This window comes from Anopheles arabiensis, chromosome 2 (genome assembly GCF_016920715.1).
Source record: "Anopheles arabiensis isolate DONGOLA chromosome 2, AaraD3, whole genome shotgun sequence".
NCBI lineage: Eukaryota > Metazoa > Arthropoda > Insecta > Diptera > Culicidae > Anopheles > Anopheles arabiensis.
Window position 1 is genome coordinate 103,382,395 of NC_053517.1, and position 23,599 is coordinate 103,405,993.

Here is a 23,599-nt window from a genome sequence, read left to right on the forward strand (position 1 = left end):
CGTACTTTAAAAATCACCATAAAATATATATCACACTATAAAAGTCAACTGAGAGACAACGTACTTAAAACATCTCTTCCAACTTCTACCGGATTTTATTAAACTGCATATCGCGTATGTGTATCTGGCTAAAGCAAAAGCAACACAACACATTAACTAATTAATAAACAATTTAAAGACAATTTGATTCCATTGAATTAACACACTAAAATAAACTAAAATAGAGAAGGATAACAAAACGAACAAGCTATGTGGAGGCGTACATAATTTCCTTCACCTTCGCACACAAACCATCCTGACTGTCCTCTGGTTGCTCGTTGATGCTGCAAGTAGCACACAATAAGGGCATTAGTATGCGATATCGATCTCTTACTGTAATCTAAACCAATCCACACTTACTAATTCTCGATCAGTACCAGCTTGTTGAAGTAATACTCGCGCGACATCTCCACGTTCTGCATTTGCATCGCTAGTTCGTTAATCTCCGCACTGAGCGCACTGATCCGATCGTTCGTTTTCTCTCCGCCGGCAGCTTGTGCTGTGCAGATAGCATTTGATTTGTTATCGATACCTACACTCATCTAATCCGCTTAAACCACACAACTAACACTCGCACTTACCTCCAGCAGCATCACCAACTCCACCGCCAGCGGCGCCCATTTTCTCCTCTGCGTGCTTTCGTCCCGCCGACCCGTTCATATCACCCGCCCGCTTTACCGGCCGACCAGACGAAACCGGCCTAGCCGAACCGGTGTTGAGCCGTTGGGTCGGCCTGAGCGTGCTCGGCGTACCGTACCCCATCGGGGCATTGTTTCTCGCCATCTGCGGATCGTACTCCTTCCCATCGTAGTTGGCGTCGTAAAACTTCTTGAACCACTGCAGAAACTCAAAGTTATCCTGAAACCGGCCCTTGGCCAACCGATCGATCGGTACGGCTTTGTTCACCTTCATCTGGTTCAGCGCGTTCTGGAACATGCGCAGATTGTTCAGGAAGTCGTGCTCCACGTTCGTGCAGAACTTGACGCGCCTCAGCGCCAGACAGCCCGGAAACAGGACGTCCATTAGCTGACAGTAGGCGGCGCCGGTGCACAGCTCCTCCACCTTCTTAAACTCGGACAGCAGCGTCCGGTTGACCCAGGCCAGCAGCTCGATGCGCGACAAGTTCTCCGTCGTCTGACCGGTAAAGTGTACGTTGACGGCCATTTCTAATCACACGGGCCGCAAAAACGAGAGGACACAAACTAACAACGGCGATGCGCGAGGATTCACGATACTGTTTGCAGTGAAAACGAGCGGGACGATCACGGGCAAAGCTTGCTGAGGTGTATTGTGCCGAGCAATGGTGCAATGGTGTACTGTATCGTTTGATCGTGATTAGGTTCAAAGTAGGCAAGTGTATCTCTCTCGCTCTCTCTCTCTCTCTCTCTCTCTCTCTCTCTCTCTCTCTCTCTCTCTCTCTTTCGCTCTCGAAACTAATGCAAGTCCTGTTCAGAGACTTTTCGACAAGCGGGGTTTTGTAGTTTTAAAGTGAGGTTGGATACTTTCATTGGAGCTCGTACAGAAATAGACGAAAGAAAGAAAATTAAAATGATTGTTTTTTAATGAAGGCATTTTAACAAGCAGTTTGATGTATCAAAAAATCATTTATTTGTGTTTTAAATTGAAATAAAATTAAAATACTAAAATAACGTGTAGTTTATCCGGTGGTTTACCCTATCCGCAAAAGGCGGTTTTCGCCGCGATTTCCGACCAAGCGAAAATGTTTTTTTCACGATTTGTATGGAGCGAAGACACACACCCAAATTATGGTCACAAATTATGGATGGAAAGTTTATGGTTCTGACTTCTGTTTCACTCTCGCTCACAGAGGATAATCTCCCGTCGCATTCTTACAATCCCACCGGCTTTACGGTTTGGTTGTTGCTGCTCTTTCTCGCACGTGAGGGAATTTTCTTTCTCCTTGTTTTTCCCGTGTGTGGCATTGGCTGCGAACGATCAGTATCCTCATAATCCGTTGGTTAGTTGAAGGAAAATTGTTAGAAACAATGGCTATGGCTCACCAAATGATGCACAAATTCTTGCCTGTTTATGTACCACGCTGTACGGAAAGCGTTTTGTGATTAGCACAACCACAAACACAGCATTAAAATGCGTGTAGATTTGGGAAACATGGTGGTAAACTTATTATGCGGACGAGCAACAATTAAATGCCGCATATTGTATACCATTTAAACCAAACGGCAGAATGATTTTAATCATCATCATTTGACGCAGTCGATCATCACTAAGAGACCGGAACCTATGAGGCCATACGAGATCGATTCTCATCCGGACCATTACCCCGATAGCAAGAACCGACTATCCTATAGCTTGATTTTAGTAAGGTTAAGAAGCCGTTTCAGCCCGGTCCACAGCATTGTTCGTTACGTCGAAGAAGAAGAAGAAAATTTATACGGGAGCTGTGGGGTCTTATTGGCAACGGGCTGTAATCGACTACGTGGTTCCAAGGAGCGCTGATATGTTGTCAGCGAGGCGCCAGGTAGTTCGGCAGGTACCATTCCGACTCGTGGGAGCAGCGATTTGCAAAGGAATCGCACCTCCCAAATGATCCGGATGGTTCCGACCCGGTAGGTTGACCCGCATCCAGTGGCGTATTAGCACGAGTGGAGGCCCTAAGCGGACACACGAAAATTGACCTTTCGGATGTGTCGAGCAAGAAGTTGTATGAGGAATTCTAAATCAGAGAAGGATTGCGAAGCACTTTTACTTCCGTGTGGGGGATCCTCGGGGCCCTACACGACCGCTTAGTTTGCGAACTGGTTGAACCGCCCCTGCCCGCACCTCACTATTGTTTGCCTTAAGCACGGCAAATACAGTTTACATTTTACATTTAGTTTACATTTACATCCTAAAGCATACTAGCCATATTGAAAAGCAACACGAATAGAAAGGAAAGAGTGGGGAAGGGAGTAAGGAAAAAGGGGGCAAACAAGAGCGGAAGGAGGAGTGGGAAAGGTGATAATCGAAGAGGTGAGATGAGAAGATGAAGGCGTGGGTTGCGTGCAGCAGCGCGCATTGTTCCTGAGCGACGATAAGTTGTAAACAATGGGGGACGAGAGCGAAGCGAGCTGAAGGGAGCATACAGGAACGGGAAGGACATACAGGAAGGGAGCATCATGCATTTTTTGTAGGTCGATGTTCTTCCTTACAGCCACACATTGGAAAGAAATTTATGCCAAAAATGAAATCGAAAGTATGATCCACATCAATCTCATGAGCGAAGGATCGTAGAAAGTTTCTTTATCTTTATTTTATTTGACGAAACAACCATTGCTTTTCTACCTGCCTCAACCACTCTTGGGCGTGGATCTCCTGTTTTTCTTCTTCTTTAACACCCTGCGCGGTCATACCTTCCTACGCCGACAGCCGGGTAGTCAGCCCTTGCTGCGAGAGACGGTCCTTACGTACGAATTGAACCGTAGACCGAACCGAATCGGGATAGCGGGATAGCCAGTCCTGGACCACTAGGACCATACGGGGCTTGAACCTAGAACGGGCATGTTGTTGTGTTGTGTTCGGACAGCACGACAGCGAGGGGCAGCCGAAATCAGCCAAGCCATCCATAAAATGCGGGGACGCGTGAAGCAACTTGGCGCGTGGCTCCGGTTGCACCACCGGCAGTTGAGGCTCCCAGGGGGGGGGGGGGGCACAGAAGAAGAGCCTCCGTTAATTAGGAAGAAGACGGTACAACATGGTGTTTAAATCCTTATCTGCATTCCCGATTGTGTGGGAAGGAAGGAGAGGGGGGGGGGGTGGGGGGGGATTGGAGGAATTGTGCATTTTTGAATAAAAACAATAAAAAATGAAAAGAAAAATGTCATCATCCCTCATTTGAATATTTGACAATTTTAAGCATTGGTTGGCTTCACATGTGAGTGCAAGTGCATTGATGATCGTCCTTTGATTGATTATTTTTTCTCACAAGTGCAACTAATTGCACTAACAAACAATATAAAACCCGTGCGCTGCATGCATCCGATCGATCCGGCGAATAGCTTCAACGGTAAAGCTATTCATACATCCATGCGACAACTTGCACGCTGATCAAATCCAGATTCGAACGACGGTTCTAGCCAACGCGCAATGCATCAAGCAGCCAAAAAAAACGGGAAGGAAAAAAACAATAACCAAGTCAAGCACACAAGGCAAGGTCAAGCATTCGCCAATAACTGCTGGGAGAGAAAGGTGGGAATGAAGGAGGTGGGGAAGCGACGTCACTCAAAGCGAATATGATCTGGTTGAACGAATAAAGAAGACAGCAGACAAGCGATATCACTCCCGCTACGATGTGAGAATAGCGAGATGGATCGTACGGTACCCACAGGGAAAGAGTAAGGGGGAGAGAGAGAGAGTATCGACTTTTTGAACCACTTTTTTATGGCCATTGTCTTAGACAAAAACCACGAGCGAAATACTCCAGAAAATCTGCCATAATTGTGGCGTTTTTCGTTTGAAAAAATTTCGCTTCGTCGTATATTGACTTAAATGCGACGAGCACCCGACGTCGGGTGAACGTTCACACGACGTACACCCGACGTCGGAAATATTTGAAATTGTCGGTTGGGTTGCTTCGCGTACAGCTACCTCTAGTGGTCAATAGCCGAAACTGTGTCGGTTGCGTACGAGATGTTGCGTGAAAGCTGGTAGGCAGCATGCGCTCTCGCGTTTTTCGGTGCGTTGCTGCTGAGAGAATTTAGTTCTGCTGCACAATGAGCAAAAAACTGATAATAAATAGAATGTTTGAATATGTCGAACCTTTGAAAAATGTCGCAGTAAGAAACAGAAGGACAATATCAACTAATATTGGCGTCAATGTATCAAGAAAAGAAGTAAGTTGATCCTTTAACGGTAGACCAACAAACTGCTACGAAGCCGGACGTGGTTCTATTCATAGAAGTGATTGTGTTGCTGTGAGTAAAACTAAGCCTAAGATGTTGTTAGACTGTTCTTGAACCTAAGAGTAAGATGAAATATTCATTCTTTCTTTCATCTCTTTGGTTTTGAGAAAAATGTAATAATAATATTTGATGAAAAGATGACAAATAAATAGTCATCCATTACAATGCACAATCATTTTAGCAAAGGTTAATTAACGCCAACAAGTTTAGAGGTAATGTAGAAGTACTTTTTTCTAACTAAAACTTCAAGAAGCCAAACATCGAACCACAAGAGCGCCACGAATGTGACGCACGCCTGTTGCCTGGTGTCGCCTAAAGTTGATCACACACTGTTTTCTCAGCGGAGAGACTCACCTCGCCTAGGGTCTCCCGCTAAGCCTTTCTCACGCTGCTCTTCAGTTTTTCTCAACAGCGTGAACCGTGCGGACGCAAAGCTAATTCGCTCCCCCGAAGAAAGCCGCTCAAACATTTCTTGGGAAAATTGTAACTGGTGACTTCCCTCTTTCTTTCCACGTGTATGTGTGTGTGTTTGTAGGTGTGTGGGTGTGTGTGTGTCTGTGCTCTGCTAGCCAAACACAGTGTGTGGTACAAGGGAAAATTCGTTCAGTGCGTAAGGCGTGAAAAATCATTCCCTTGCCGTTGGGCTTACTCGCTCCCAGCGCTTTGTGGTGCGTTCACGCTCTCGTGTGTCTGTGCTCCGTGACATCATCACCATCGTCATCGCCATCATCACCAGCAGCAGCATCATCTGGGCGCGTATGCATCCATCGGCGGTGGTGTAAAAGAGTAGTAGGCCGTGCCGAAGTGACCGGGTTGATCAAATCGTGCAAAAGCGTTGCTGTGAAGAATTTAGTGAAAAGTTTGTATTTTAGAAAAACTGTTTTCAACCACCAATAAACTAATCACGGGTGAACAAGTGAGGAAGCTGCTGCTGACAAGCGAATCATCTGGTAAGTTCCGTTTTCCTAGAATGCCCTCTTTCATCATCAAATTTTCCCTTACACGCGGTAGATATTTTTACCAGTCAAGATGTGTTTAAGTCTTTTCCCTTCTTCTACGACACGCTCAATGACGAAGAGGAAAAGGTTTTTGCATACAAAGAAGGAAAGAAATGCCAGACAGTCAGCATTCCTTCTACTCGGGCTCTCCAAACACAGTCAGTCCGGCAGCCATGTTCGATTTTTCCTCCCAGCCCTCTTGGATGCTGTGCACGGGGTGGAGCAGGCCCATAAACGCGCCTACCGCGGTCTACTTCTTCTCGTCACCTTTTCGCCGGCTTTTAAGCGTATAAGGCGCCCAGACATCGTCCTCACGATGAGTATTGATTTTTCCTGCTCGCCAGGAAAAAAGCCCTGCGAGAGTGCGTGCCTGCTGGAAACTAATTTCACTCTGACAAATGCGAATAGAAATGTCAACTCGCTCGGGGTTGGGTGAGTGTGTTGTCGTCGTTTGATAACTTCCAGCAGTTTTGCCCATTTCATGCCTGACGCCGCATCTAATTACACTGCAAGTCATGCCCGTTTGGATGTTTCTCGAACCATTCTACCGGGGCCCCCCTCCCCCACCACCAACCCGGCTAGCAAATGGCCATGTTGGGCTGGCGCGCGCGCCAACGCAGACACTATCGCGGGTTTCTTCCGCAAAACCTTGCGTGTGCTGCCAAATATGGTGATGCGGTTGCTCTTGAAACTGTCGCCGTCCCTTCAGCGTTGCCCTGCTGTTGACCATCGCTCCACAGCTCCATTCCCGGACCCCGGATGGTGTAACCCCTTTTAATGCAAAATCAGTAGATCGGAAACAGTGGATGACTTGTGCGGGGATGATGCTGACTCGTGCGTTTCGTCACGAGCCCAGGGCGTCATGTTTGGAGTGATCGAGCCAGAGATTTGCTTATTTTGCAGTTGTGTATTTTATTTACATATATTGCTTTCCTTCACGGGACGATCGGCGTCTTGGTCAGAGCTCAACACAGCTTGTTTACCTTGTCGGGGGGGAGAAGATCACGGAACGAGCGAAATGTGTCCGTGTGGGAGAAGTTTCTAGTATAAATTGCAAGACGCTGAGTGCATTCTGGAAATGTTTGGAGAGTTTTCGACAGCCATAACGATGCAATAAACACCAACTTGAAATGATGACTTGAAGGAATTTCTTTGGATTGGAGCTCCTTTAGTCATTACGGCATATACATCCAAATATGTAATGTATATCTGTCACATTATCAGCATATTAAACACACATCCTTTAGGTGATATCTGTGATGAATGCTACGTTATTTAAATTTATCTATATTAAGCATTTTGTCGCGTTTCTGGATTGTTTGCAAATGCACGCTACGTTTTAAGGTCATAATTGAATCGCCATAAACCGAACACCCACGAGAGCCGATGACTAGGACGTCTAACCCACCTTCACACTGGGCGGTTCAATTCGATCGATCGATAAGTCTAGACTACAGGCATCGATAACACCCACAAAGATATCAGCCTGCAGTTTGTCAGTTTGAATTCCATTTCTGGTAGTACTACTACTTCTGCTTCTTAGGCTTTATTCAACAAAAAAACTTCCACAAATGCGTCGTGACGAATCAAACGTAACTCACTGGAACAGATGCGTTACCCTCGCGTACTGTGACCCGGATGGCCTTGGCCTGTTTTGCAATTAAAGCAGCTTTCGGGAGGCAGAGAAGATCCTGCATCCGCCTTCCGGTTTACCTCGCGAAGATACACCAAGATCGTGACCACCATACTACCGCTTAAACCAGTTTGCCGGATCGAGCGATTGCCGTGTTGCAGCGGATGTGGTGGGCACACTTGCTGGTGGTGTTTTGGGGGTTTATTTGAGTGTTTTTTTTATTGCTCTTTCATTCCTGCTGGCCACATCAGCGAAAACACCCCATGACGTAAGCGCAACCTTCGAGCTCAATCAGCGAACGTTTACGCCAGAATACCGGTTTATGCTTCAATGAGCGGTGTAGTAAGCCATGAACTGACGAGCCAACGGCCCACTTCTTTTGTTGATGAATTTGGCAAAAGTACGGTCTATGGGTGTGAATTTGTTGCGTTCGTTCGCGTGGTTTACTTTCAAATTTTGGGTAGTTGATTTAGTTTAATGTTTGGGACCTGAACTTGATACCGAACACATTCATTTGGCTTTGACTTGCAATCAAATGTCCATTTTTTTTCTTTTCTTAGTAGATTACTCTTGTTATTGTTTATAGAAAATGTGAAATCTTTCTTTAATTCACATTGTCGACAACATAAAACACATTAACCATGCTCCATCTCAACTCGATACCTCATCTAAATCAGACCGATTTCAGTTGTATTAGTGAAGCTGTTATAGACTTCAGAGAGTCGAGGAGAGAGATAGTAAGAGCACGAAAATCAGCTGAAAGCGCATCATCAGATGGCGAGTATTGTACGGTCCAAAACAGTTACCTGCTCCAACATTAGATCATTCGACGGAAGCTGTGAACATCGTTCGACAGACAAAACATACCGCAACCGGTGAGCGGATGGGAAAGTACAACAAAAAGGGGTGGAAAGATATGGAGGGTAGTGGGTAGAAGGGTAGCGCTCGCCCTTTTTGTGTACGATTGGAGCATGGAGAGTGCGATTCCCCCTTGTTTGGGAATTGTTTTCGAAACCACTACCATCATTAACGCTCTCCTCAAAGCAACACACACTAGCGATACAATGGACAATTAGGAGGAGAGAGAGAGAGCGATGGAAAGGAAAGAAGAGAGAGAGACGATGTGTGTCGGCATTAGAAAATTGTTTGAAGAGACAGAAGAGCGCTCCATAAAAATTGCATGGAGCAGATGGGACTGTATTTCGCTCTAACAATCTCCCGAGGGCTCCATCAAACTGTTGGATTACTCTCTTTCTCTCTCTCTCTCTCTCGCTAATCTCAAGAAACCATAGGAGATGTATGGGATAGTGGGGCAACGGGGGATATTTTTTTAGCTTGATCATACATTTCTTGAACGACGCACATTGTAGTACTAAATATGATTATTCTTTATATTAAATTTATGTGGGTCAGTTAAAAAATAATGTTTATAAAATTAAAAGAATTATTTTGGTTCACAAGGCAAAGTTGATAGTTCAATGTTGGTGTTGAGAAATTGTTTTTCCTTCTTCATGGAGTAAAGTTTAAATGTAATAGAATTACTTTCATTTTTCAGTCCTCTTTCAACATAACAACTTACAAATATATTTCATATATGACCTAGATCAATCTCGCCAACAAATTATATTGTAAGCAAATACGCTCAACAAATTGCAAGAAAAGAGAGTCTCCTTTGTGCCCCACGCTCCCTTAATACACCACGTCAGACCGCGCTGAATGCCGTGCACTAGTTTTTTCGCTCAAATCGTGTTGAACGTCCCAGACGGAAAGGTTTGTACTTCGCCGTGAGCACACGGGCTCCGTGTATTAGAAAGCGCCATAGTGGAATTTTAGTGTGCTAAGTAGCTTATTTCTGTGAAGCCTTGTGAGCTAGGGACCACAACAGTGTGCTGTGAACAGTGAAGTGATTGTTAGTTTACCGTAATTTTGTTTGAACAGGAAGATAAGCGGATTTTAAAAGCAAAAAGAAACGACAAATGCAAATGCACCGCAAAAACCACTCAATTACCTCGTGACGGTGTGTGTGTGTGTCTGTCTGTGTGTACGCAAGCACGCTAATGTATTGGAGTGTTGAACCAGTGGGTGTTAGTGATGCGGCACGCCGTACTGCTTTCGGCGGTGTTGTTGCCACAACAACCAACAACCAGGCAGGAGGCGCTGGAAAAGTCGCTCAAGACGTTTTGTTAAGTTGGTGGAAAAATCGGTTCCTTCCCTCAGAAGTCGTCCTACATTTCGGTATCCCACCCTGAGGGATAGAGGGAAAACAACGTTTCGAAGTTGGATTTTTTATGTGTTTGAATGTTTTGCTCCCCTTTTCTGCGCCCGGTAGTGTTGTCTCTAACGAAATGTTTGGTGTGGTTGTTGGTGTGTGTTAGTGTGCAAGGGTTTTACCGAAGGGACGCCCAATAGCGCCCGGTTGCCGTCGGAATGGTCTGGGGTTGTTGTTATTTCGTACCGGGGGTACAAAGTCCCTTTGCGGTCTTTCACGCCCCGGGTGTATCGGGTTTCAATCACCAAGCCGCAGGGCGACCAGGCAACGACCAGGGAACGAATCCTCGTGACTCATACAACGGAGTGGGTCTTGTTGGGTTTGTTGGATCAAATAAATATGAACCACTGTTGGCTCCGTTACCCCTTACTTTGTGTGCGGTGACTCACGTACCTTCAGACGGTTGGACGGGATTTATCCAACCGTAAGGAACGTGCCGGACCGAGTCGTCGTCATTACGTCTGCGACACACGCGAGAAGTCATGCAATATTGGGGTGGCTCCCAGTAACTATAAATCTTTCTTTTTCCACACCAGACGGATCGCTAGATTGCTGATTGGGAGTGTGTTAATGTGGCGGATTGCGTTTTGCGAATATTGTCCCCATCCCCATCGGTATGGTTTGGTTTTCTAAGCCCCACGTCAACTGCTGCAAACTTTGTGGGGAAAGGTGACAGACGTAGCAATGCGAAAAAAAACAACCAAAATAAACAAGCAAACAACCGACCGGCACCACCGTCCGTTATCTCGTCTGAAATTCCATGCCACCGCTATCATGCCGTGCTCTGTGCCGTGGTCGTTGGGGAAGTGCGCGAGCGCGTTATATTTATCGAGCCTCTCCTTCCAATGCCCTTGGTGCACGAATGAGAGTGGTATAAAAATAACAAAAAAAAACTCATATGCAGTTTCTTGAACAACCGTTCTCCCATTGCCCGCGTTTCATCTTTTTTTCCCCCTGGACTAGGGCAGAGAAAAATAGGCTTTTCCGATTGCCTTCTTTTTTACCGTTGCGGGGGATGAGTTGGGAACTCGTGGCGTGCAACAGCAGTAGCAGCAGAGAAACTGCGCCTTCGCCCCACCGGTATTGAGTACGGTAAAGATTATAATAGACTGCACAGTTGAATGTAATTAAGATCTTGGGAGGGTGGAAAATAACAACAAAATAAGGTAAACACAACTACCGCCAGCTGTAGCTTCTTCTTTCACTCCACTGATATGCTCCAACGCCAGATCGGTTTACGATTAATGAATACACACAATACAGACAGTGGTACGGAAGGTTCCGAAAGGGTGAAAAGGAAAATTTACTACACACGCTTTCACTTTTCACCGATCTTATCTTTGGATGATTTGATTATTATTTGCTAGGTATCATCAAACGAACCTTTTCTCCTTTTATTTATTTATTACCGTGAAAAGAGATTAATCGCTAACAGTGTGTCATTCAACTCGTAGTAGTGAAGAAGATGTAAGCTTCGGAAGAAGAAGTACTCACTGAATGCTTCTACCAACCAATCAGACACGTATGCAGATTGCTGAATGCTTCTTGAGATATGTCTGAAGTAGGAATAAGGCGCGTGCTGAATGTTGGTCAAGTGGAAAATGTCTTCTCCTCTGCGGGTTGTGCTTTAGATACTATCGACCACTGAAGTGGAATGAACCAACATGTAGCGCAACCTTAGACCCTGCCACAACGTCCTCAAGTACTCGTCGTGGCATGTCTTCATCGTCTTTTGCCTTCTCGATCAAGTGCACTTTCCACATTAACCGACGGTTGGATATTCAATACCATTCACAGTGCACTTAATGCAACGCCTAATAAACCGCCGTTTTGCATCGGCATCAAATCCGGAAGCTGTGCAGCCAGCTGGAACACGCGCCAGCCTTATAGGGTAGCGCTCAGGTCAGGTGCTGCAGTCTGAAACGACAAGCGTAAAACACAAGACGACAGGTTGGTTTCCATACCGGTCATGCCCGAACGCACAAGACGTTACGGATCGCTAGCCAAAGACAAGTAGTAGTCGATAGATCAGATTTGATTGGGATGGATCTGAATGGCAAACGCTACACAACCCGGGGGCCGTTGAGTGTCAATCAATAGGCAATGGCTTCCGGAAAAATAGATCCTCTGATAGCTATTGGTTGAAAATGGTATCATGACTTTTCTATGCTACACATCACACTTCATGCAGACAGCAACCTCAATTGTTCTGGATCGCTTTTATTTGGGAATTGGGATTGGGTTGAAGTTCGACTCAAAATGGTGTGACCTCCCCCTGTGGAAGCTTCACAGTGTTGAACTTCTGTTCTGTGCCGAATTATGACCTCCTTTTTTGCTATTCCTGACGCAATCCGGAACTAGACTAGCAGCACGAATTCTGACGAGTTTCTAGTTCTACCCAACCAAATAGACAACTCAGCTCTAATGCCACAATGATGCAGTAGGTTTATTCATCCACGCAAGCCAGTAGCGCAACAAAACAGTCTACCCTACCAACAGACCCCAGCTCATTTATGTCATCATTTGCTTGGTAGTCGGCAAGTCGGCTACTTATTTGGACGTGATTTTATTTCCAGCTGCGGTGCGATACTAATTAACATATCCATCACCATCGATCCGTGCTCATCGAGGGAAGGTTGTGAAGTAGCGTTTCTTACCGCACGTTACGTGTATTCCTTCATAAATCCGCCAGCAAGTCTATCGATCGCAGTGCTGGAGGAGCTACTGCGAAGAACCTTTATTGGTAGAGGGTGCCAAATAAAAAAAACCATCATCGTAGGATCGATTAATGAAAGTAGTAAAAATGTCCTTCGCATAGGGCAAGAAAAGGATTTCACTTCAGGTCACCCACCCCTAAAGGTAAGGTGTTGAGGGGAAAAAGCAACGATAGGGGAAGTATAGCATGACTCCTTCAACTTGACTCGTTGGGGAGTGTTCGAGTGCTAAGACGGAGCTACTAGATTCCTCCTTCAACTTGATTTGATTTTTTTGGTTGGTTTCATATAAGAAATAAATATGAATCTGTATTTTCTGCCATTTGAGCCGTTTCTTGGAGTATCGTTTCTTTAATAGATTTCTACCAAATGTTTAATGCAATTTTATTTTTCATTTTAGAAAATACAATTTCTATTATACCACCCCGGTCCAGATGAAAGTTGAATTAATTTCCTTTCTCTTCTTGCACCACCTTTTTTGCAAACACTGGTCCCCCAGTGTCCCTCAGCCATCGAACGAGTTCAAGTTCGCGTTTTCCCGATTTGTGCATTTGCTCGTTCGTGCGGAAATTATTACATCATGTCGGCTACGGCCGGCTACAGGCATCGATGACCGCGTGCTACGCTATAACAAACTTTCCCTTTTTCTTTGCGCCGTTTCAATGTTCCACCGCGCGAACGCAAGCTATCGAATCGAATGGTTTAATTGAAAAATGCATTGAATTTTAAAGCAGAATGTGGAAAAGTAAAGGAGTCTCACGAACATCACGATGAGTTTATCAGACAACAGTGAGCAGTGATGGAAGAAATGGATGAATGCCTAATCGATCATGTCATCAGCCAACTTCCAACATAGCTTTAATGCGAGCGAGTCAACACAATTATTCGGGAAAATTATGCTTGTTTTTGGGATTTGGAATTGAGTTGATCCATTGTGCCGGTCTTATTAGTGGGGTGATTTTGTTACATATCGCCCCGTTGATCCACCGGGCCAAACTGGATCAACCAAACTCTGGAGAGCGTTCCGAAAAAGCTCTCACTACCTTCACTTTACTCATAATATCACTCGTATCACGTTTGAATTGATGGCTTAAATATTCATGAATGTCACCCTTTGCTGGGAAAGGTGGACGACGCGTTATAGTGTGGTGGGCATGGGAAAATCGGGTCAATGGACGGGTGTGCGATGTTGTGGTTCTCTTTCTTCCGCAAATGGTGAAAAGCCAACGGACCGAAAGCCACAAACACACGCTCTAGCGGTGGGTCGCATGCCGGTAGGCACCTGTCGTAAAGTCAGCCAAATGTAACGTAGCCAAGGTTGTGGGGGGTTTTGTTGCTGGACAAACAAAAAGGCTGTGGCACCGGAGCTAGGGAAAGAAAAGTGGAAAGGAAAACTCATTTTTCTAAGCTTTAATAACTTTTACGATGTTTTTTTTTTGCTCCATTTTCATTTCCATTTCCTTTGCCTTACCCTGCACAGAGCACAGAGCACAGACGAATGTGGTTGAAGTAGAGAGTGAGTTGATTTTCTCATTTCCCGATGTGTTTTTTTTCTTTTCTTTTTCTTTGCATTTCAGTTTCAATTTGTCGTCGTTAAGTGAGGAAAGAATTCATTCTCCTCCCAGCACGAAGTATTAGGACGGTTCGCCCGGGAAGCTACAGGCGCTAGACATCGCAAACGAACGGAGTGCAATCATTTGTGATATTAATATTTACCTATTTATTACTACTGCAAAGCTCTACTGGTCTAACTGGCCTTTAGTGAGACGCGACGGTGTTCGATTATTGGCAGTGTGTTGTGAAGTTAGCGTGAAGTGATATTGTAACGAAATTGGTGACTAATTGTGTAACAAAACAAAACAACAAAAACCATTCCAAAATCATGGAGTTCCGCTTCAACATGCATCCCCTGTTCCGGGCACGGATTGTTCGGATAAATAACTCGCTGCTGCCGACCGGCTTCGTCGCACAGTCCCGCCGCGTTGCACTGTAAGTAGTCATTTTTTTTAAATATCCCAATTTTTTGTTACAATTTTTTTGGGTGATTGCCTTTCTCACGGTTTAGTTTCACGCCACAAACAACGAAATGTGCCAAATTAGTATCATGCTTACTACCAAATTTAGCGCCGCGCGTTGTGGGCAGCAAATTAGTCTTTTATATTCTCGGAACGGAAAGTTAAGCCTATTTAATTTTATTACCCAAGTTTATTCCACTTCCTTCTTTGCTGTTGACAATTGTGTCGATAGCTTTTGTTGTTTCCCTTGCTTTTGGTGTGTCCACCTTTCTGTGAAAATAATGGCGAAATTATAAGCTATTAGCGAAATTTGCCCGCTTTCTGTTCCGCTGTTCCGCGTGCCAAAAATGTGGTAAAATTTATTGCTCTATTGTTACGATCGCTTTGAACTTTTTTTCTTATTTTTTGTGTTTTTTTTTTGTTCCTGTGTTTCCATTCCTGTTGCCAAACCCAGGCCCAGCAGAATTGCGAAAGTAAAGATATTTTTATTGGCATTTGGTGTTTGGCTTATACAGTTTAGACGACTTATAGAAATCTTGTTCTGCTATAGTAAGGTGCCAGATTAGGATTCTCTGAAGCCAGTTTAGACTCCAAAAAAATAGTAAAAATACGTTTGCATAGTTATCTCATCTCAACTTGATCTCAACTTTGATGGAAATCTTCCGTTTTTTAATGGAAAAATTGCCCTTTATGGCAAAATGTGCAAATTATAATGGTGAAAAGCGATAAATAACCACTTCAAGATAAGCACTTAGAAAGATTCAGCTTTATGAACCACTACCAACCAAAAACTGCCATTAAATTGAATCAAACAAAGCCCAAATCAGTATTCGGGCCATTTCAAGTTTCTCATTTTCTTAGGTATTCGTATCACTGATACTCTCAATGCTGTTCTCGCTAGCCTCAACTACCCCAAAATGTCCTAGTGATTATCATTTTTATTGCCATAATTATTGCACATTAAATCTTGTTTTGTCCCCGAAAAAATAAACATGAAACAATCGTCCCGAGTCCAAAACAAGGGTCCATTACTCAGAGCACAACTCCTTTCGCACAACGCTGCCCTGTGCACAGAGTTTAAACACGTGTTTGTGACCATTTTTGCCCACTTCCAAAATTAGCGAATCCATTAATCATACCGGGTGTGTAGCATCTAGGTGTGTCTGGAAAGGGGTTTCCTTGTTTTTTTTTCTGGATTTTGTTGGCTCTGTGTAGCATCACGTCAACACCTTGTTTTGTTCGTGCGGAAGCTCAACACCTCGGGCACCCCGCGGTAGTGTTTGGTAGTGTTGATGAGCGTTAGCATGCGACGGGTGTTTCCGACACAAGCAGCAGCAGCAGTCCATCATGTATTAGATCACGATCAGTATTTTTCGTTGTTGTTTCGATTGAAAACTGGGCCGGTGTGTCGGTGCAAGGTGGCAAATGATTTATGGCCGGAAGGAAAGGTGTTGTTAGTTTTTCTCTTACCCATGCTCCTGCCCAAAACAAGCGAAAGGCGATCAAAATTCGATTATCACTCTCTTCCGTCCTCTAGTCTGTAATTATACTATGCAAACTATGCTCTTTTTGTTGTTGATTTATGGACAAAATAATTCCCTTTTGCCCTTTACACTCTCTTTCTTCTTGTCTTTTTTGCAGTGATGCCACGGCACAGATTTCGGAGATCATTAACACGATCGGCTCGATGTCGGCACAGGCCCAGGGCCTTTCCGTCCCGGTAACGACCGCCCAAAAGCTGCGCAACTCGGACCATCACATCTATCTGATGTTTGAATCGAACGACAGAAAGTAAGTTGCTCCCCGATAGCTTTCAATCATTTTCCCTTTCCCAAAGAATTACCTAAAAAACCTTCACTTCATGATCCTTTTTTTTCTTCTTTTAGTGGTCTCGTCGTCGGCATACTGAAGGTGGGCCGCAAATCGCTGTACGTGTTTGATCCGTCCGGCGAAACGGTCAACGTGACGGCACCGTGTGTGCTCGACTTTTACGTGCACGAGTCCCGCCAGCGCGGCGGTCTTGGCCGCGAACTGTTCGAGCATATGCTGCGGGAGGAAAACATACAGCCGGACGAGCTGGCGATCGATCGGCCGTCCGAGAAGTTGCTCGGTTTCCTGCAGAAGCATTACGGTAAGGGCGCGCTGTAGGGTGTAACCAACGCCACGGATAAGGTCGACGTGCGTGATTTGTCGGGGGCGAAGTGGCCAGCGCGATGGTTCTTTAGTTCCGCACGCGTCTCCGATAACTGAGGGAGTGGAGTGGTGTTGTAGGTTGTGCTATAGGTAGGCTTTGGAAGAGCACACCACCACCGACGGATGGTGTTTAAATCACGCGATTTCGCTGCACTGCGCTACCGGCGGCACGCGAAAGGAGCGTGCAGCGTGCGATTGGAATGAATAAGTGCTTGCGGTGATAGCTCACGTCCTTACGAGAGGGTTAGAGATAGAGGAAAATAGATGTAAAAAGGAATATAACGTTTAAAAATATCCAGAATTTATAACTACCCGTTACCCATTAATTTACAAGGAAACAAGTCTCAGAAATTCAAAGAAAACTTCAAGAATTCATACAGACACTCAGATTTTTATGATACTAGCTTTCTTCTTGTCCTGATCGACTTCTACTGTACTCTTTTCCCACACAGGACTGTCCAAGAAGATTCCACAGATGAACAACTTTGTCGTGTATGAAGGTTTCTTTGCCAGCAAGGCCCAAAACTCGACCGACATCGATGGTCGTCGCATGCACATCACTGCTAGGTAAGTTTTGAAAAGCTGAAAAGATCTCTGACCATCTAACAAATCCTGATGGATAGCTCCCGCATCATAAGGGTTAGACACTAAACGGATGGGCTCAATAATGGGTGTGGTAGCGGGAACTACCTTTTAACATCCGACTAGCAAAACCGTTTGCAATACTAATGCTAATCCACTTCTCAATACATCCATCTTTTTCTCTTCACAAACATGTCCACGCTTCTGTAACCTCCTGTAACCCAATCCTTTCTTATCCTTACAAACACATCCTCAACACATACAAAAAATACACACATACACATCGGCCAAAATGCACCACCGGCTGTCACAGTCCTAACACGAACCTGTTCGGGCCAACGTTTACCACGACGGAGGAAAGACGTCGTTCCACCTCGCAGACCAGAACGAACGTAGCGCCGATGCCGATCATTGCCCAACCGCCGGTCGGTCGGTATGCGGCCAAGCGGCCAACCTGCAGCATGGCACAGGTAAATCACTTTTCCAGCATGGTTGGTAAAATGAGCTTTCCCGAGGAAAACACGACGAACGGGACCCAGTATCCGTTTTTTGTAAGGATGTAATCCTGTCGCGTGTACACGTATCGAAAAATTTGCATTTTTAACCATATATTGATGCTTCGCTTGTGCTAATTATTTCTATTTCAAACAGCTTTTCTGTGTGTGTGAGTGACATCGGGACATTAAACATGCAGGAAGTTAGATATTATCAGCTGACAGGGGGAGAAAAATGACAAAGGAATGTAACATTCCGGCTGCTTATATGTTGCGTGCTTTCAAATCAATGTGAAACTCTGAAGTATTAGTTTTATTTCTTTACTTTTACTTTAAAACAGGGAGAAATTCTTGAAAGGAATGGAACAATATCTCTCTCCCTCATAGTTGGTCATTACTGTCACAGCGTTTGGGGTGAAATGGTTGCATGTTTAATTTAACTGTTTGCAATCACGCCAACAAACTGTGTGGTATGTGGGAAGAAATTCTGTAACGTTTCTTCGACGACCAGCACCTTATGGAACTGTCGTGAAAGTGATGAAGAACAATTTAGGAAAATAGTTTATGGACAATTTCCGAGTGTGGAAGGTTTTGTTTAGTTCAGGTGCTGGGGCTCTGGTCCCAGTTCTTTGTTTGGTTTGCTTCCAATTAACTAAGGAATTTCAGGGAAATTCTTGAGAAATTGACGCTACGAGGTCCTATTTCAATGTACCTACAAACTTGGACCTCGTAGCATAACGTTAGTATCGTACAATTAGAATTGTTTTGATTGGTACGGATGTTATTGAGCTTACTTAAAGTCCTTAAAGTTTGCCTAATCACCAAACAAACCTTAGTAGTGCTGAGAAGATATCTTGTATCAATTGCTCTGAGATCTTTAATCATGATCTTTGTCTTGCAGATCTATATTTCTTTATATGTCATCATCATCTATTTGGCGTAACGTCTTACGCGGATATGCCGGCCTATACAGGCTTTCGAGACTTAATTCATTACCACGCAGCTGGATAGTCAATCCTTGCTGAGGGGGGACGGTCCATATTAGGCTTGATTCCATGACGGGCATGTTATTGAGATGTTCGCGTTGACCGCTGTCCCACGAGAGTTATATAAAGGTTTGCAGGTCTATATTATCATATGTAGGTTACAACGATGTCCCCAGAATTGCAAAATCGTCAAGATCTGATATGAAAATTCACAAAAACATGATATTTAAAGTTCAAAGAATGTCAAACTTAAATTATGGGTCTTTTAGATACTCCTTATCTACCTGTTTAGTTAGATTCCTCATGTTGCTCCCTTCACCTTACAAAGACATCACTGTGTTGTAAAATTGCATATCAATACTGATAAATCATCACTTTGTAATGATCTGATTGCTTCATCGTTTATGCAAACACCAACACCAACCACGCCTGCTGCTGTCACGGCAATCGATTACACTTGCCTCCGGTCTCTTCCGGCAGGACGTCCGCCTAGTTGCATTTCAATTAAACGCCCACTAATCCCCGGCCGACAGTGTTTCCCATGCATCCGATGGACTAACTGCTGCTAGCATCAGCGTACCGATGGCCATGTTGGTGGTAATAAATCTTTACGCTCCTTTTCCCCTTTGCTTTCCTTTCCAAAACAACCTTCCAAGGACGGATTCGCTATAAAGCCGTTATCGTACAGCGGGCGCATGGTTTGCGGAACTGCAAACTTAGGTGTGAACTGTGGCCGCAAGACTGCATGCTCTTTGCGATAGGATCAGATCGGATACATGCAAAGCAAGCAAACATGGCGCACACACAGATACACACTTTACCTTTTGGAATTTACTTGAAAAAGTGTAATGGATCAAAGGAAAAGAAAATTACCACTTTTTGCTTGGGTCGTTAATGTGAACTCCTCGTACGTTATGCGAAGGTTCTTGATTTGCACGATTGATTGCTCAGTTTTTGTGGAGCAAGCGCTATCCTCCTGATTCCTGACCTTTTGCACGGAAAAGCGTGAGGTCAGGAAACATTTCTTTGATTTGCGATGCCAACCAGTTATGTCCTTGATTGCACGGTTGCACATTTTCTTGATCGTTTGGTGTGGTCCAATTTTGAAGGAACTGCTGCACCCTTCGCTGGCGCTCTCCCGTACAACTACCCGCAATCATGCAATCTAACCGCCGTTGGTCAGTTTTTCACGCAAATGATCATTTTTTAAAGTAGTTGGCCTCATTTCTTGGCTCGGTTTTAAAATACACTGCGAGCGCTTGCATGCAAACGCCAAACTGGGCGCATGATGGTTGTTTCTGAAGGAACCTAGTTTTCCCACACGCAACCAGAGAGGAGTAGCAGTGCAGTGCGATGGTGTGCGGCTTGTGTTTTAAAGCCATTTAACTTTAAAAAGCATGTCCCAAATGTGGACCACGAGACACGATTCTCACTTTCAGCGAGAACATTGGTAATGAGGTCACGCGAACGGTGTGTTCCACCATGCCGTGTTAGCTGCATTTTCATTGTCAATTTCGGGACGTTTGAATATTCGTTATGAATTAATTAGCAGCAGGTGGAGAAGGCTTCTAACAGCTTCTCATTTTTTTCGGTGTATGCTTGTGGCTAACTGCTTTTTCGTCAAAACTAAACCAAACAAGAGGTGCAAAATGTCGTAACGCAGTTATAGTATCACGCAGATTGCAGCATTTTAGGCGATTTGTCACGCATATTGGATACAGTACTTAGATCCGCCGCAATGTATGCAATTTGCATAACCATTTCGTCTTCATTAGCACTGCAAAGTTAAACAAAATAATGAAAAAAAAAATAACTTTTATTGTGTTAATGTTCTAAATACAATCAATTTGTACATTTTTCTATTTATATTCGAAATAAATTATAATTATAATTCTCTTTTTTCAGATAATTCACAACAGCCCCACAACAGTTTCAACGGAACCGAACAGGTAATATTCATGTTTTGGGAAACTTTACAACAATTCTCGACAAAAGGGCAACAATTTACCCCCTGCTACCTAAAAAAACACACCATTTACGGTAGCTTATTTAGCAAACAAAAGAACATCAGCTTACATGCACGCTTTTGTCTTTCTTTTCAAACTGTTGTTTCCATTCTCTGTTCATTACCTTACCCCATTTGTTTAGTTTTGTTTGTTTTATACATGTTTTTTTATTTACTTTTTATTTCTTTCCAGCAATTTTACCTAAAACAAACACTCACCCAAAGGCCGGAGGTCACACTGATTGGCTTGTAAATGTATGTCTTTGGTTTGTCCCTACCCACCCCGATGATGGTTCGTGTATTTAAAATTCGTCTAGGTCTTTGCGAAATCTAGCCACACTGCGATACCTGCGTACTCTAATATCGTGTTAAGCACCAGTAGCAATTAATGTACCGTGTCTAAATTAAATCTTCCCCGGTTGAAGCAGGATTTACTTTAAGTTTGTACGGCCCTTTGCCCCTAATATTAAGCTCACTGTATTCGTTCGTCGTCTTCGGATCGATCTTTCAAGAAAGTTTATAAAATTGTTGAAAGTAATTTATTTAACTCCCAAGTGCAATTCCTGTTCAGCCAGGGTTCGGTTCCGTTCGAGTGTTGTTTGTGTACGCGTAAAAATTGTTGTCCCGAGCTGTGGCCAACAGCACACCACGGCAGAGCAACACGGAATAAAATCGCACATTGTTCGCTTGTTACGCAAAGTGTTTTGTTTTCTTTTCTCTTCCCTTCCTATTGTGTGTGTTTTTGTATATCGTTTGTTTAATTGAAGGTTTCGTTTTTGCTCGTTTAAGGATGTGTTTTGTATCACCATTTGAAGTGTGTTGCTCATCATCCGCAGACAGCTCTTCCTTTTCCGCTTAGCGTGTAGTGCAAAAGTAGTGACTTTGTAGCTGGGTAGCGTGGTTTGGTAGCGGACTATGACTGGAATTGGTTTTTTTCGCTTTTCTCTCTCTCTCTCTCTCTCTCTTCCTTCTCTCTGTCCTTCTCTGTCCTGTGGCAAATGTTTCCTTTTCCCACCCCCCGTTTTCTAGCACCGCTAACGCTAACGCTAATGCTGCTAATGGACACGCTGCCGCTAACGGTAGCAATGGGCATGAGGCCGAGGACGATGCCGCTCATCAGCACCGGTACGAGACGGACTCGATCGAGGGCGGTGGCGGTGGCGACGGTGGCGAGGAGGAGCAGGAGCTCGATCAGCGGTTGGCCGACGAGATGGAGCGCTGCGTCGAGCTCGGTGCCGGTGGTGATGAGCCGGACGCCTCGCGCTACACGCCGCACCACGGGCTGGAGGTCAAGTTTGCCGACCAGCCGGAAACGCTACCGTACGACGATATGCCCGAGCCCGGTCCCGACCCGGATCCGTACGATTTCCATCCGCACCATCTCGAGCTGCACGATGACACGGAGGGTGGTGGTGGCTCGCACCGGGAACAGTCCTTATCGCCTCAATCTGTCAGCCAGCAGGCGTCGCCGGTGCATCCGGCCGGCAGCGACTACGGCGTGCTGGGCAGCAGGAAGCCGGCCCGCTACACCAAGCAGAACACCGGGCTGAAGAACATCTCGTTCGGCGTCGGGGCGGCGGTCATGCCGAGCGGCAAGATGGAGTTCGACCAGGAGGAGAACGAGGGCTTCGGCTCGGTCAAGATCAACCGGCCGATCGGGAAGTCGGGCACGCGGGGCAGCCTGCACGATGACAACGAGTCGGTGCACTCGAACGGCAGCCAGCAGGGCGGGGGCCACTTTGATCTCAAGTTTTACCACAACAAGCTGTGGTAAAGTAATGGCTGTAGGTGGTGCAGTTACCGAAGGGGACGGGAAGAATGGCGTGGTTTGCAGTGAAGTAGCCTGCTTACAGTAGATCCTAAAAAGAGAGAGAGAGTGAGAAAGTAAAGAAGTAGTTAGAAGAGTGGTTGGTAAAAAGCATAAATGCTAAGATCGATAAAGTTGTAATGCTGATAGCTGATGATCTTCCTGATAGCTTCCTGTTGCTTTTCTCCCGAATTGTTTTGCGCTGCGTGTAGGGGGATGCTTCCCACGTGTTACCGAGATTGTTTGTTCCGTTAAGTTGTTGGCTTTTTTGTGGGTGTAGAGTGTGTTGTTTTTGTTTGTTTTTCTGCGTACCGGAAGTTAGACGACTTCGTGTGGTGTGTTACTTTAAAGCTGTTTTGTTTTGTGTCATGCACCTTTCGTTGCAGCAACGTGCAGCAAGACTTTCTGAAGGATTACATTATTCATTGAGCGGAGTGAGTGTGTGGGAGTGTGTGACACACGCGCTAGAACCTGAAAACAACCATACACATCTATTTGTTAGATTTAAGGGAGTGCAGTGCAGTATATAAGGCTCACCTGCAATGGTGGTTTATCATCGTCAACCGATCTGTAGCGAATACTACTACCTACTACACCTACTGTCTAGTGTAATAATGCGTCTATAAAGGTGAGATAATACGCAGTAGCATACCCTCCTGTCTTACATTCCGCGTCCGTAAGATTCTACATTCCAAAGTAGTGGCAGTATAATGCAGTAACAGTGTTAGAGCGAGGGTCTCGCGTAGGGGAAAATAAATTTAGGAAGAAAACCGTGTAATTCGCTAATTCCAACGCTCATTCCCTGTTGCTTCATTGTCCCCCTTCCTGAATCTCTATTCTACTATACAAAAAAAAAACAAAATGTATGTCGACGTATAATAATCGTTTGAAAAGAAAAAAAAAACAATAAACAAAACAGAAAGAAACACTTTACGGTGGCGGCAA

At 44.8% G+C, this 23,599-nt stretch overlaps 2 protein-coding genes across 4 annotated transcripts; one reads left to right on the forward strand and one right to left on the reverse strand.

The window, feature by feature from the left end:
• Nucleotides 1–61: 61 nt before the first annotated feature.
• Nucleotides 62–1,364, reverse strand: LOC120893347 (microtubule-associated protein RP/EB family member 1-like). The gene is made up of 3 exons (XM_040295162.1): nt 621–1,364; nt 400–538; nt 62–323 (listed from the first exon to the last, which is right to left on the reverse strand). The coding sequence occupies exons 1-3, from the start codon at nt 1,201–1,203 to the stop codon at nt 248–250; spliced, it is 798 nt and encodes a 265-aa protein (XP_040151096.1). The 5' UTR covers nt 1,204–1,364; the 3' UTR covers nt 62–247.
• A 3,998-nt stretch (nt 1,365–5,362) lies between these two features.
• On the forward strand, nt 5,363–23,573 carry LOC120898274 (alpha-tubulin N-acetyltransferase). Of its 3 annotated transcripts, none has more exons than XM_040303882.1 (8): nt 5,363–5,908; nt 14,150–14,561; nt 16,229–16,378; nt 16,474–16,718; nt 17,233–17,347; nt 17,676–17,832; nt 20,748–20,791; nt 21,877–23,573. In XM_040303882.1, the coding sequence occupies exons 2-8, from the start codon at nt 14,455–14,457 to the stop codon at nt 22,619–22,621; spliced, it is 1,563 nt and encodes a 520-aa protein (XP_040159816.1). In that variant the 5' UTR covers nt 5,363–5,908; nt 14,150–14,454; the 3' UTR covers nt 22,622–23,573. The 3 variants fall into 3 exon arrangements, with proteins under 3 accessions (XP_040159816.1, XP_040159817.1, XP_040159818.1); XM_040303883.1 differs by lacking the exon at nt 5,363–5,908 and adding an exon at nt 9,263–9,359; XM_040303884.1 differs by lacking the exon at nt 5,363–5,908 and adding an exon at nt 9,376–9,498.
• The last annotated feature ends 26 nt before the right edge of the window (nt 23,574–23,599 follow it).

What these genes read in the sequence shown, in the direction of transcription:
- LOC120893347 (XM_040295162.1), bottom strand. Translation starts at nt 1,203, where the DNA reads ATGGCCGTCAACGTACACTTTACCGGTCAGACGACGGAGAACTTGTCG. An exon ending in AGTTGGTGATGCTGCTGGAG is followed by an intron (nt 539 to 620) that starts GTAAGTGCGAGT and finishes CTATCTGCACAG; the next exon opens with CACAAGCTGCCGGCGGAGAG. An exon ending in CTGGTACTGATCGAGAATTA is followed by an intron (nt 324 to 399) that starts GTAAGTGTGGAT and finishes TGCTACTTGCAG; the next exon opens with CATCAACGAGCAACCAGAGG.
- LOC120898274 (XM_040303882.1), top strand. Translation starts at nt 14,455, where the DNA reads ATGGAGTTCCGCTTCAACATGCATCCCCTGTTCCGGGCACGGATTGTT. An exon ending in CAACCTGCAGCATGGCACAG is followed by an intron (nt 17,833 to 20,747) that starts GTAAATCACTTT and finishes CTCTTTTTTCAG; the next exon opens with ATAATTCACAACAGCCCCAC. An exon ending in GTTTCAACGGAACCGAACAG is followed by an intron (nt 20,792 to 21,876) that starts GTAATATTCATG and finishes CCCGTTTTCTAG; the next exon opens with CACCGCTAACGCTAACGCTA.